Source organism: Choristoneura fumiferana, chromosome 30 (assembly GCF_025370935.1).
Source record: "Choristoneura fumiferana chromosome 30, NRCan_CFum_1, whole genome shotgun sequence".
Classification (NCBI taxonomy): Eukaryota; Metazoa; Arthropoda; class Insecta; order Lepidoptera; family Tortricidae; genus Choristoneura; species Choristoneura fumiferana.
The window spans coordinates 9566232-9580837 of NC_133501.1; the positions used below are offsets into that span (position 1 = coordinate 9566232).

The 14606-nt window shown below is 37.3% G+C and overlaps 1 protein-coding gene across 1 annotated transcript; it reads left to right on the plus strand.

Moving 5' to 3' along the window:
• The first annotated feature begins 1586 nt into the window (after positions 1 to 1586).
• LOC141444866 (inactive peptidyl-prolyl cis-trans isomerase shutdown-like) lies at positions 1587 to 8218 on the plus strand. The gene is made up of 6 exons (XM_074110584.1): positions 1587 to 1814; positions 2539 to 2658; positions 3568 to 3716; positions 5205 to 5320; positions 6128 to 6330; positions 6772 to 8218. Exons 1-6 carry the CDS (start codon positions 1753 to 1755, stop codon positions 7514 to 7516), a joined length of 1395 nt encoding a protein of 464 aa, XP_073966685.1. The 5' UTR covers positions 1587 to 1752; the 3' UTR covers positions 7517 to 8218.
• The last annotated feature ends 6388 nt before the right edge of the window (positions 8219 to 14606 follow it).

The following is a 14606-nucleotide window of genomic DNA, read 5'->3' on the forward strand; positions in this document are numbered from 1 at the left end:
CAAACTCGATGCAGTTGTGCTGTTTATCACAGTGTTCCTATGGTCACCCGCTAGCTTTATCATCAGATCAACTCTAAAATTCTAAATTATGCTATAAGGTATAGATTTTTATCAGTGATAGTTTACCTGTTGTATTGTCAGTTTTACACTGCGCACCACTTGTAGAAGGCTGTGCATGTAAATATTCCACACTGGGCAACTCCAAAGCTGAACCTGAAACAAAGTTTAATTTAGCCAGAAGCTTCCACTAACTTATACAGGTGAAATATAATTAGTGTGTATAGCCATTTTTCTGTCTATTACTAATGCTCTGACCGGCAACTATACTATACACTCAAAATACCTAGCATTATTATTGATGACGAAGCAAATTAATTTATAACATATATTGTATGTAAAAAAAATATGTGCATATGTATTGATGGTATTTATTAGGGTTATGGTATTTATTAGGGTTATGGTATTTATTAGGGTATTTATTTATTAGGGTATAAGCTGAGTCGCTTTCCCTTTTGATAGTTTGATTGTACTTATTATTTGTTATGTACCTATGTAGAATTTGTAAACAAACTATTAAATCAATCTTTTATTATTTTTATTATTATTATTATAAGATGCAGTAAGTCAAGTTGCAATAGAGATAAATTGAAAATAAAATAAAGTGTTTACCTTGGCTGTTCTTGCCATCTTTAGAGGAAACCCTTCAAGAATTTCTTCAGAAAGAGGTGGCATGGGAAGTCCCAATTTTGGTATGGCTTTCTTCTTCAGCCGGGTTTTCGATTTTGTGAAATCTCGTTGCCAACTACTTTCACCCACTGCTTACAACTGAAATAAAATTTAATTGTCGTGATACTATATAATACGAATTGACGTCGGCCAGCCAAATATAACCTCAAACCTATTATCAGATTTATCAGTAACTTTACTTACACATGTTCACTTAGAGGAAATCTAGCAAAGAACATTTTGTTTTCACAATGTTTTTCTTGAATACCACAAATTTCGCATCTCCTTATGTTGAATGGTTTCTTAGTAAAGGACAGCCGTGAAAATTACGGTAAAAACTAGAGTCCTGTCTCGAATAAATGCACTTTAGTGAAAGAAAAGTTAATGCGGAGGAGAAATAATCTCAAACTCAACGCTATTAACAAAACAAAACACCAAAAACACGAAAAATACAAACACAAACACTCGCGAAGGCGTCCGTTCCCACGCAGCAGATGAAGGTTTGTGGGTTGCCATATAAAATTGTAAAATAGAACTAAAATTTTTTTCATTTACTTAATAAAAAAGGATATCCAGTCAGAATTATTTTTATATTGTATTATTTATCTTAGTAATATTTTTTTCCGCTTATTTTTTTTTTTCACAGCTTAAAATGTGAAGAATTGCAAATATTATAATTTAAGTGAAATCTTCTAAACACAGATCATTTCATAAATATAGCAACCAATAAGTTATTTTTGGAGAGGTTGGTACAAAAAGTCACTAGCTCCATACATTAGATTTTTTGTATGGAGTTTCAACCCACTGGCACAGACTACTTAGAGATACTACGTATGCAAATAAGCAATCATACATAGATGAGAGAGAGTGTGTATACTTGTGTTTGTACCAAGCAATAGTAAAGCGAGCAATTTCAAGCTCAAGTAAGCATTGTATATATACAAATTTAATTTATGTATTGCCGTTGCAACAGTCGCAAATTAGAATAGGTATTTAACTGCGAAAGTACGTAATTAATTCAGAACAATGGAAGATGTCCAAGAAATTATAGAAGAACCGATACAGTTTTCCAAGGGAATAAACCTGAGGTCAGTAACATTGTAGTATGAAAAAAAAACAATTACTTAACTTTATTTTGTGAAGCTATTTTATTAACACTAATGTTTACTCGCGGCTTCATTAGGTCCAGCAGCTGAATTGAACTTCCGGGATTTTTAAACATTCCCGTGGGAATTCCCGAAAATTAACGTTGTTTTCATTGACGTTACATTAAGAACAATCATGGTCCCGTCAAATTTCATGACTAAACTTGACTCGATTGTTTAGTTTAGTTTAGTTTATTTATTCATTCAATACATCATTACATTATAATTTACATAAATGTCAGTTATAAGAATTTGTAACTAGAATAGAATTTGTGTTGTTTTGTGTTTGTGTTTTGTGTTTTGTGTGATTGTTGTTTCGAGATTTTTTTCCTATCCCGTAGGAATATCGGGATAAACTAACTTTTTGCCAAATTTCATCCAAATCCGTCCAGCCGTTTCAGCGTGAAGAAGTAACAAACATACTCACTCACAAACTTTCACATTTATAATATTAGTAGGATTACATAACAATAAATAACATTGTAAGTACTACTTATTGTTTTTTATTAATGAGTTGTTTGATATGAAAAAAAAAACAACTAACTTTATTGTGTGAAGTATTTTTATTTAAAATTAGGTACTTAAAAGTACTATTGTTTTTATTTACGAGTTGTTTGATAATGATAATGATGAAAATCAATTAAAACTGCTTATTTGATTGTTCCAGGGAATTGTTAACATCAGACACGGAATTTCAAATAGATTTGGACTTTAAGCAGAAGAAGAGTCTTGATCCCAACCTGAACGACGAGCTGTTCCAACTCTATGATGAGGAAGAAGAATCCAGGTTACAATACAAAACTTTATTAGTCACTTAGATAAAAGTTATTTTCTTGAACCCTATCTATCCATCAGGAATAATAAAAAATTGTGTTCTATTTGCATGTTAAACTTTAAGTCTCAAGTCATTATGGTTGTAGAGAAACGTCATTAATTAATTTAATAGTGAATAGTTCTCTGTATTTCTCATCTGGTTGGAATCTTATTAAGACTTGAAATTAAACTCTAAAGTAATCATTTAAGAGTCTAGCAGTGGTGTAGCTGCAGCAGGGCTAGAATCAGATAAATGACAAATCTGGAGTATGTTGAATTCGTAATACGGAACAAACAATTGGGGCTCTATTAGGTATATTTTCTGCCCCAAGGCCTTTGGTTACCCAGCTACGCCTCTGGAGTTTTCTTTTTGTCTATATTTTTTTGTTGAGGCTTAAGTGACTGGAGTCTAATAATTATACCTTTAATAATTGTAATAAGATTGAGGACTTAGTACATTTTTTGGTGGAGTGTGTATTGACTAAGGATAGCCGTGAGAGGTATTTGAGTGATTTGGACCTGTTCAATGATGCAGTAAATATATTATTCTGAGTTGTCTGTATCTGAAGATGCAGTACAAATTTACAGGTTCAGTAAGCACTCCTTTGCAGCCAGATAATCTAGACATTGCAATAGAAGTGTTTGATGAATGTAGCCATCAAGTCTTTCAATGAGGCTGGCATAGTCACACAGGTGCACTTAAGCCTCCAAAAAAAAAATTATAGTTGAAGAGAAGGCCCTTAAAAACATTACTCACATTGTCAGGTAACACTTTGTTTAGTAAATCATCATTCTTATCAGTACAAATTTGAACATAATTTTAACTAAGTGTACAATAATGCAAACCTACACAACTACTAAAGCAGGACTTATTGTTTCTCAGTGACTGTGAGGACATTTTGAAGACCATTGAGGACTCAGCGGAGAAGCAGATGCTGTCGTCTCCGGAGTACCTGAGCTTCAAAGAACTTTCCGCAAAGATGACAGACTGCGTGGCCAGCGGAGACTGCAAGATCTTGATAATCGAGGAAGGTAAATGCCGAGAGATGCCACAAATATATATAAATTGATGACCGGACGGCTAATGGCCAAGCGGTTAGAGAACCTGACTACGAAGCTTAAGGACCTGGAGCAGATATTTGTATGATTGTTCAATATGTATTTAAGTATGTATTTATCCATATAAGTATGTTTATCCGTTGCCTGGTATCCATAGTACACAAGCTTTGCTTAGTTTGTAACTAGGTCAATTGGGTCAAGTGTCCCATGATATTTATTTATGATATAGCATAGTACTGGGTGATTCAGGAGACATGAGAATGAACAACCCTATTCCTTGAGCAATTGGTAATGGATTGTTCACAATCATATTCAAGTAAAACCACACACTTTTAATTACAGAGTGACCATGTCCTTAGTAAATCGTTAGATACTTTTTGTTTTGTACAAAATAAAAACTACTTTTTTATTTGTTATGATTATGAAATATCAATATCATGCAGTTTCAATCTTACCAGTCATTTATCCAATATGATAATAAAAAAATTAAGGTAATTTAATTAAAGGTTGTTTTTGATAGCATCAAAATAATGGTTTCGGATTCGCTTTATGATCTGACTTTTGAATCTTCAAATCCAGATTTCCCTATTTCTAATAATAAGCTCTCGAGTGGAGACCGCGGATCGGCAAGCGCAGCGTAGGACGTCCACCAACAAGATGGACGGATGACCTGGTTAAAGCCGCGGGTTCACGGTGGATGCAAGCCGCTGCCAACCGAAGCAACTGGAGGTCTATGGGGGAGGCCTATGTCCAACAGTGGACGTCCTATGGCTGAGATGATGATGATGATGAATAATAAGTGGCCATGTGATAAGGTCAGCGAGGGTGATATGGACTAGAGCAGGGTTTCTCAAACTTATGGCTCCACATACCCCTGTTAAAGTTTCTAGACGACAGCGAACCCCTACCTCCCCCCCAAAGTAATAAAAGTGGCTGTTGGAGATACTAAGTTTATTTTTATTTCAATCATCATCAATCATAATATAATGTATATTATTTATTTCAATAAAAGGTAACAAATATAGGTAAGAATCATCTTGCCAACGAAAATACAAACTGAAACAAACAACAACAAATAAGTTATAAATTTGGAGTTAAAAAATACAAAAAGACTCGAAAAACCAATCTTAATCATCTTGCCAGTCTTGCAGCCACCATCACGTAAACTTTGTCGCGAACCCCCTACCGTCGAATAGCGAACCCTAGGGGTTCGCGTACCCCACTTTGAGAAACCCTGGACTAGAGCAAGGCAATACAAGAGGTGGTGAGCTTGTGTTTCGCAGAGAAGCGAGGAATAGAGGAGAATGGAAGCGGCTGGAGGAGGCCTATGTCCTGGAGACAACCTGATATGAATGAGGCTGGTGGCTGGTGTCAACAAACTATATGTTGTATTTTATTTTATCAGTGAATAAAGGCTATTTTTATTTGTTATGTTTATAATAATAAGTGTTAATGTCCTAGGTGACGGACCATTGGTGCCTGTAGACGCGGAGGTAACAATCCATTATGCGGCGTATTGGGAAAAGGAGAAGATACCTTTTGACTCCACACTTACTATGAATTTTGGAGCTCCTATGGTGAGAATCTATTTTTGATTTTCGTTAAGTTTAAGCGAAAATTCAACAGGTCAGTTCATCATCAGTTGGAAGACGTCCACTGCTGAACAAAGGGCTCCCCCTTAGAACGCCATAATGAACGACAACTCGCACTTCCATCCACCGGTTGCCCGCAACTCTCCTGGCGGGTCAAATTTTCCGGGATAAAAACTATCCTATGTCCTTCCCTGGGACAGAAACTATGCAATTAAGATTGGTTTTTTGGAATCTTTTTGTTTTTTTTTTGAAAAAAAATACTACAAAAAGATTCCAAAAAACCAATCTTAATTTGATTGCTTAATAACGATATCTCTTGTCCGGGTGAGCGGTTAGTTCCGATGGAGTGCCGAAAAGTTGCTCGATGAGGGCTACGGCATAGATGTCGCTAGTGTCGCTGCTTAAGTGGCTAAATAAGAAACAACACAAGCTGAGATATGAGGTGCATAGGAGAAATTCGTGTCTGTATCGTTGTCCAGCGGTGGTGTAGCGGTATAGCACACGGCACGGAATGCCGAGGACCTGGGTTCGATTCCCAGCGCTGGTCTTATTTTTCTGGTTTTTCTGTGCATTTATATTTCAGTTTGTATTTTCGACACAAACCGAATTTCATCTAAATCGGTTCAGCGGTTTAGATGTGATGAAGTAGCAAACAAACAAACAGACTTGCAAACTTTCGCATTTATAATATTAGTGGGATTTAAATAAATAAACTGCCAGATGTAATGGTTAACGGCTTACGCGTGCGAAGCCGTAAGTAAAATCTAGTAAAGAATAAACTTTTTTTTTCAGAAACTCCGCCTAGGCTGCGGTAAGATCCTGCCCGGTCTCGAGCTAGCCCTGAGCACCGTGCGGGGCCCCACGGCCAGGCTGCACGCGCTGGTGGCCCCCAGCCTGGCGTGGGGGCCCATGGGGGTCCCGCCCCGGATCCGCCCCGAGACCGCGCTGTTCGTGATCGCCTTGTACAAGGTCACGGACAGACGGGCGCCGGACACGTGAGTGCCTTATGTTACTACACGTGTAAGACTGCCTGCATGTGTACTGCAGGCTGGCTAGTGAAGGAACGGAGCGGCACGTGGGGGCAATGCGAAGGGCAGTTGCTGGACTGTTTTTCCATTCGCGAAGCTTTCCTACTACCGAAAACACAGTCAGTATAACCTAACCAACATAAAGTTAAAACCCCCGACATTGTCACTTCAAAGTTCAATATCTTATCGGCTGTGATTTTGGTAAAACATGCCTTAAGAACCACAGCTGGAAATTAAAAAAAAAAGGATTCAAATTGGTTCACACGTTTAATTGCTACGGTGCCACAGACAGACAGACACACAGCGGTCAAACTTATAACACCCCTCTTTTTGCGTCGGGGGTTAAAAACAAAATAAATGACTTATTTTATTTTACAAACTTATTAATAAAATTTTGGTTCATTCCAGATTCAACGATCTACCAATGGAAGAGCAGAAGAAATATGGGGTAACAATCAGAACTGTCAACTCCCTCCACGCTGAAGCCAAAGATTTGTTTAGAAAAAAAAAATACAGGCCTGCGATGAAAAATTATCAACAAGCCATGTCCGTTTTAAATATTTCAAGACCAGAAACCGAAATCGAGGAGGCAGAAATCAAGAGACTAAGAATCAATACATATGTTAACCTTGCTATGTGTTACTGCAAACTAAATAAGCCCAACTATGCCATATCTATGTTAGAAAATCTAGAATATGTCACTGATACAGACAAACACTGTAAAGCCCTGTTTTATTACGGCAAGGCGTACCAAATGCTAGGTAACAACGAAGAAGCATTGAAATACTACAGAAAATCATTAAAACTCGAGCCTAAAAACAAAGATATCGGCAAAACACTGGCTGAATTAGACGAGTACATAAAAAAGTCGGCGGTGAAAGAAAAAGAATTGTGGCAGAATGCGTTCGAATCCGAGCCCGCAAAAAAAGAAAGCGTCTATGACGTGGACGAGGATTTTCAAAATGGCGTCCGTGACATGTGTCAAGATTTGGCGGGAAGGCACGAGTATGTCAAATTTGATTTGCCTTTGGGGTTGACTAAAGATGAAGTGGGGTGTATCAGGTCTATGATTACGGAGTTTAAGGGTTTGACGTTAGTTGAAGACGGGGAGGGGAAGAGGAAAAAAGTTTCTATTATCAGAAAATTGTTATAATGCAAGGAATGGGAATATAGGCTGCCTTTTTGGCCGGAGAAATCCACCAATAGAATGAGGGCTACCGTTTTCGCGTTCACCAGTTGGCGCCACTGTACTGTAGACAAAGGTTCTGCCTGAAGTATAGTGGTTAGTTTGTTATTACGGCCGTGAAAACAAAGTGTACATTTAAATCTCGTTTAATACCTCAAAATCGTACCATAAAAATATCGAGCATGCCACAGTGTTGCGTAGTCCCGTTTTGTTCGGGAAAAAGGGAGGACAAAGGTTTCCGAAAGACAAAACTGTCGTATTACTGTTGCTGTTGCATCGCTTCGATCAAGTGCACAGGCAGCCTAAAATTGCGAGCATTGCGAGAGAGACCAGCGAGTAACACTTTTAGGGCCTTAGCACACTAGCGATTTGCGGCCGAGTTGAGAGCGAGACGAGCGCGCAGCCCTCGTACGTTCAGTAATAACAGTGGCGGAGGAGAATTTTGCCACCCTCTTATTTAGGGTACCTACACATTCTAATCGGTCCGAATCGTAGGTGCGACATTTTTTTTTGTTATGGAATTATCATCATCATCGCCACTTCTGGGCAAAGTCCTCTCAGAATGAGAACACTTGGGCCGTAGTTCCCACGCGGGCCCAGTGCGGATTGGGAACTTCACATCACCATAAAATTCTTATGGTATTTTGCTGCCCTCTAAATGTGCCGTCCGGGGCGGACCGCCCCACTGAATAATAATAGGGCGTCTTCAGCGCTAACGAAGCGAACTCGCTGCGTGCTCGATGCGCGCTCGCCTCGCTTTCAACTCACCCGCAACTCACTAGTATGATAAGGCCCTTATGTTTAAATAAATATTTCTAAAAGGTTTATTATCAATTTGATAGTTCATTACTTTAAATGTTAAATAGTTCTTAAGAAGTGAGATCTTTTGAAAATATACTATTTTTATACTAAAAGATGTGGTGCTACAGTTCCGGCCTATAAGACTGCCACTCCTGGGCACTGGTCTCTTAGAATGAGACTAGGATTAGTTCCCACGCGGGCACTGGGATAACAAACTTCACACACACCATTCAATGAGGGCTATCGTTTTTTGTCTTTCTAGATGGCGCCACTGTTGCATGAGGTTGTTAAGTGTGGCTTTCAAAGTCTGCTATTACGGGCGTGAAAATAAAGTTTAGATTAAAATCAATTTAATACACCTTACCGTACCATAAAAATATTGAGCAACCACAGTGTTGCGTAGTCCCGTTTTGTTCGGAAAAAAGGGAGGACAAAGGTTTCCGAAAAACAAAACTGTCTCAAAACACAGACATTCATTGCCTCGTAACGCATAATTGCCATAATTAATTTCAGGTAATGCAAAATATTCACAAAAAAATTCTAATTATGAATAAACTCGCGTAGCTCACCCAAAAACTATGAGATTTGACCTCACGCTACACTAGCGCCACTAGCGGCGAATTCATACGCGATAGCCCTCATTACTTCACAAGTGGCGTGGCTAGGTAACCAAAGGCCCTGGGGCAAAAAATAAACTAGGGCCCCACTAAAAAATCGTTTGTTCCGTATTCGACATAGTCCAGGTTTGTCATCTTATAGTTCGTAAGTCAGAGTCCGAGGGGCCCCCTTAGCTTGGGGGCCCCGGGGTACTGCCCCGTCTAACCCTCCGGTAGCTACGCCACTGCTTCACGATAAAGACCATATCACCTTTAGGGTTCCGTACTATTGCTAATAATTCGCTGTCCGTCCGTCTGTCACCAGGCTGTATCTCATGAACCGTGATAGACAGTTGAAATTTTCACAGATTATGTACAACTGTGGCCGCTGTAACAACAAATACTAAAATCAGAATAAAATAAATATTTAAGGGGGGCTCTCATAGAACAAACGTGATTTTTTTGCCGTTTATTGCTAATGTCTAATGAATGTTGTACAGATGGTACGGAACTCTTCGTGCGCGAGTCCGACTCGTGCTTGCTGCGTTTTTTAAATGTTTTTAAAGAACCAACAAACATGTGCCATATCCATATTATTTAGAAGTGATTTTAATAATTTTGATGCATTTAATTTTGTATTGATGTCTACATTTAAGAATACATGTATTAAGTTTAAAAATTTTAGTTTAGTGACCTAATGCCCCTTATAGGGCCCCTTGGGGGCCCTTTAAGAAGAACAACAGATATTCGATCTTGAGTGAGTCCAAAATTAAATCGAGACTTACTACACGTAATTTAGAAATTGTGGATTAGGTCTTTTAAGAAGGAGCACATACATATGTAGTATCAGAATAAATGAAGATTTTACAACAAAAAAAATGTTTTTGATTTGCTTCCCATTCCCATTGAAAACTAAGACAAATAAAAATAAGCTTTCTGTGCATGTGGTTTGGCAGTTGGCAGCAATTTAATTTAAATTTTGTAGTCTGGTATTTACGACACAATATAGTCGCCTACATTAATGCAAATTACGGTTAGGTAGGTATAAGAACATGCGTTCTCTCTGTAGCTGCTGGTGAAAGCTAAAAATGTTTGAAGATTTAGTCTAATGTTTTGATTTGATACATTTAGCCAAGATTGTCTTAACTAATACTTCAGTTACATTTCTCAAGGTGAACTATCTTCATGTCTCGGACTTCCAAAGTTCAAGCTTTGGGAGTAGCTGATGTACGTCCGAGTAATAGCAGACCCAGAATTTACGACCACAATGTGCGACCCGATTATTCAAGAAACTATAATAGCAAGTAAGAGTAAACTTCCTGCAGACGGACGAGTCATCCACTTTCAATATTTATAAATTAAATTTAAAAAATGTTAGAGTTTAAATAAAATATAACACGTAATGGTAGACGATGTTTATTGTGCGGAAGCACATCTTGAAGTAGATCACAATGGATATGTCAATCATGACAATATTATTTTTCTTTACTAGACATAAACAACAAAACATTAACACCCCCCTCAATATTAACTTCAGTTAAAATTGCAATCATTAAATATTAACAGGGGTAATACAAATATACTCATAAAACATACACAGCACTATTATTCATTTCATTACTAGTACTAACTAACAACACTAACATAAACATTGACACTTCATCATTAAATAAACTCACAATACTTTAAGTTTTTCTACAAATAATTGTGTTTCACACTGCCCAATGGCTTAGTGAATATATCCGCGATATTTTCGTTTGTTGGAACGTATGACATTTTAAACATGTTCTTATTGTAACAATATTTGATAAAATGATATTTTATATCAATATGTTTGGTTCTGTTACTGTTTTCGTTACAGTCGATCATTCTTAAAGCACTTTGATTATCGATGTGTAAGTACGATTTAATATCATTATAGCCAAAATTAGATAATATACCTTTTAAATAGACGAGTTCCGTTGTAGCCATGGCTGCTGCCACGTACTCCGCCTCTGCAGTCGATAGAGCGATTGTCTGCTGTTTCTTTGTGAACCATGATACCAAATTACTATTATGAAAAATAGCACAACCACTTACGCTTTTCCTGTCGACGTTGCTCGCCCAATCCGCATCAGTATAGCACAACACTTGTTTGTCTTGCGTCTTCGTGTATGTCAGGCATTTGTGCGAAGTTAATTTTAAATATCTTAATATCCTTTTTGCTGATGTCCACGTAGTATTTGTTGGCTTGTCTAGAAATCTGCTTAAATACGACGTAGCAAAAGTAATATCTGGACGTGAGACTGTGGAGATGTAAATAAGGCATCCAATCAACTCACGATAAGGCACATCAATTACAGTTTCTTCTTCTTTGATTGGAGTTCCTTGTTCCATAGGCGTCTGTGTTCCTTTGCAATCCGTCATTCCAAATTTTTCTAGTACTTTCTCAATCAATTTAGTTTGGCTAATTTTCAGCTTATCATGTTCTCTTTTTATTTCCATACCTAAGTATTCTCTGACTTCACCCAAATCTCTTATCTTAAATTCTTCTTTCAGCTTCTCTATTGTTTTCTTTATCTCTGTAGTTTTTCCCGTTATTAAAATGTCATCAACCCAAATAAGTAGCCATACGTTGGCTTTGTAGTACAGACAGAAATCATATTTCGATTGTTCAAATCCTTGTGTTACTATATAATTATGAAATCGGTCATTCCAACATTTTGGAGCTTCTCTCAATCCGTATAACGATCTTTGTAGTTTTAATACTTTTCCCGCTGAAACCTCAACGCCCTCTGGTGGCTTTATGTACACTTCTGTGTGCAGATATCCATTCAAAAAAGCAGTTTGAACATCCAGTTGTTTCATAGGAAAATTTTCTTGTACTGCGTGGCTAAACATCATTCTTATTGTCGATACTCTTGCAACAGGTGAATAAACATTGTGAATGTTATCCGTCTGGAAACCTTTAGCTACTAATCTCGCTTTCTTTCTTCCATCTTGTTTCGTCTTAAATATCCATTTTGTATCTATGGCTTTCTTTCCTCTAGGTAATTCAGCTTCTTTCCAGGTATTCAACTCTTCAAGTGACTTTATTTCTTCATTTATTGCTTTTTTCCATTCTTCTCCTTTGTCTACAGCTTCTTTATAACTACGCGGGTCTGAGTCCGCTATTAGAGAAAATGCTATATTTGCATCATACATTTCCTCTTCTGCTGTGTAATAATCTTCGAATCGAGGTGGTGGCCTCCTATCTCTTTGTGGCCTTTGTGGTGCTTCTTGTGCTTCTCTTCGTACTTCGTCGCTTGTATCTTGTTCTATTGGTTGCTCTTCTTCATTCGTAGTTTGTTTATTACAGTTTTGTTCTATTTCATCATCTTCGTCATCATTCTGTTTACTTATTCTCTGATCATTCTGTTCTTTGATTTTTTTCTCGTATACAAAATCATTCTCATCAAATCGTACATCTCTAGATATTAATATAAGGTCTGCTTTCGGATCCCATAAGCGGTAACCGTTTGATGCATATCCAATCATTCGCATTTCCTTAGCTCGTTTTTCTAGTTTGTCGCCTCTGGGCATAGTTACTACCCAGGCTTTGCTACCGAATACTCGTAATCTCGATAAGTCAGTCTTACCTCTCATAATGGCTTCAGGCGTTTTAAAGTTTACAGCTGTCGAAGGGCATCTATTTATTTGGTAGGTTGCGCATAAAATTGCTTCACCCCACAGATATTTTGGTAAATTCGTTTCTACTAGCAGTGTCCTTGCCCTGTCCATCAAACTTCTGTTCATTTTTTCTGATACGCCGTTCTGTTGTGGCGAATACGCTTGTGTATACTGGATTCTTATTCCTCGTTCTCTGCAAAAATGTTCAAAAAAGTTATTTTTGAATTCTCCGCCGTTGTCGCATCGTATTTTGTTTACTTTTGTTGCGTATTCTATCTCTAATCTCCGAATGTACTCGATTAAGTTGGCAGTGGCTTCGCTTTTACGTTTTAAAAGATATGTACAACAAAAATGTGAAAAATCATCTATTATTACTTGGTAATATATTTCTCCGTTGATACCAGGTGTACGTTGAGGACCTGCAATATCAGTGTGTATTAACTCACCTATGTAAGTTGAACGTGGCCTCTTGACAGATATGAAAGGTAATCGCGTCGCCTTACTCATCATGCAAGGAGAGCAGGGTTTGTTGCTAGTCGGCAGCCGCATCCAATGTAGACTTCTTCGGTTGAGGTGACCCAATCTTCTGTGCCACAAGTCGTCGTCGTTTAAAGCTGCGCTACAAGTCGCTAAACATATTTCGGCATTTAATAGAAATAAATTACCTATGCAAGAACCAAACACATAGATATTAGATTTTTTCCTGCCTATTTTTACATTTTGTTTGCTAAAAATTACGTGAAAGTCATTTTGAACCATTTTCTTCACTGACATTAAATTGAAGGATAGATTTTTGACAATCAACGATTCTAAATTTATTGTCACATCGTTACATTTCATTAATATGCAACCTTTTTTCTCGGCCATCAGGTAGTCTCCGTTTGCGATGTAAATTTTGATCGGTGTTTCTAAAGTTTTGACGTTGGTCATACATTTTTCGTAATCTTCGTTAATCATATGCTCTGTACATCCTGAATCGATTACCCATTCTATGTTTCCGTTCGTAGGTCTTGATGGTTCTTTGATTTTTCCTGTTGTCCAAAAATTAAAATGCTTTTGTCCGGTTTCTTCGAATGCTATGTTTCCATAATGGTTGGGATGACGTGAATATCTTTGGTAACGGTTGTTCGTTCTTCCTCGTCCGCGTCCGCGACCTCGGCTATGCCAGACATTCTTGTAGCAGTCTCTTGATAGGTGTCCTGGTTTTTTGCAGGTATAACATGTAACGAATGCTGTATCCTGACTGTTGTTGGTTGGCATTTCTTGTACTTTTAGCTCTTCGTCCAGTAGTCTAGCTCTCACGAAATCTAGTTTTAACGTACTTTCTTGGAACCCCGTATTGCATTCGATGGCAGTTATTACATGGTCGTATTTCTCTTGTAGGCCTGTTAGTAGATAAGCGATTTTGTCTCGTTCTGTTAACGAGTCTCCAGCACACTCCAATTCACTGGTTATACTGTCAAAATTTTCAAAATAGTTTTCTAATTTTTGGTCTGGTGATTGTTTTAGGTTTATTAACTTTCGCCTTAAAAGTATGGTAGATATAACGCTCTTCCTCTGGAATATTTCTTTTAATATGTCTAACATATTCCTTGCATTGTCGCATTTTGTAATTATATTTAAATATTTGTCTGGGAGACATTGAACAATAATATTTTTGGCTTTTGCATTTGCTTTCTTAATCTCTTCCTTATTTAATTTACTTACATTTTCGTCTTCTTCTATAATACCCCATAATCCTTTTTCTTCTAGAACGCATTTTACACGGTAAAGCCAATTATTGAAGTTTTCGGCTTTTAGTTGCGGAAAATTCGACGAAGCCATTTTCTTTTTATTTTCTTGACGTTTTTATTTTTTTCAGTTGACACTTTTCGACGACTTTTGTTTTACATCTTCATTTTTCTTATTTCAATTTGTCTACATATTATTTATATTTTGTACTTTTACACATTTATTCACTATATTTATCTTTATATTGATGTTATATCTTCTTTATTGATAGCCCATAACCT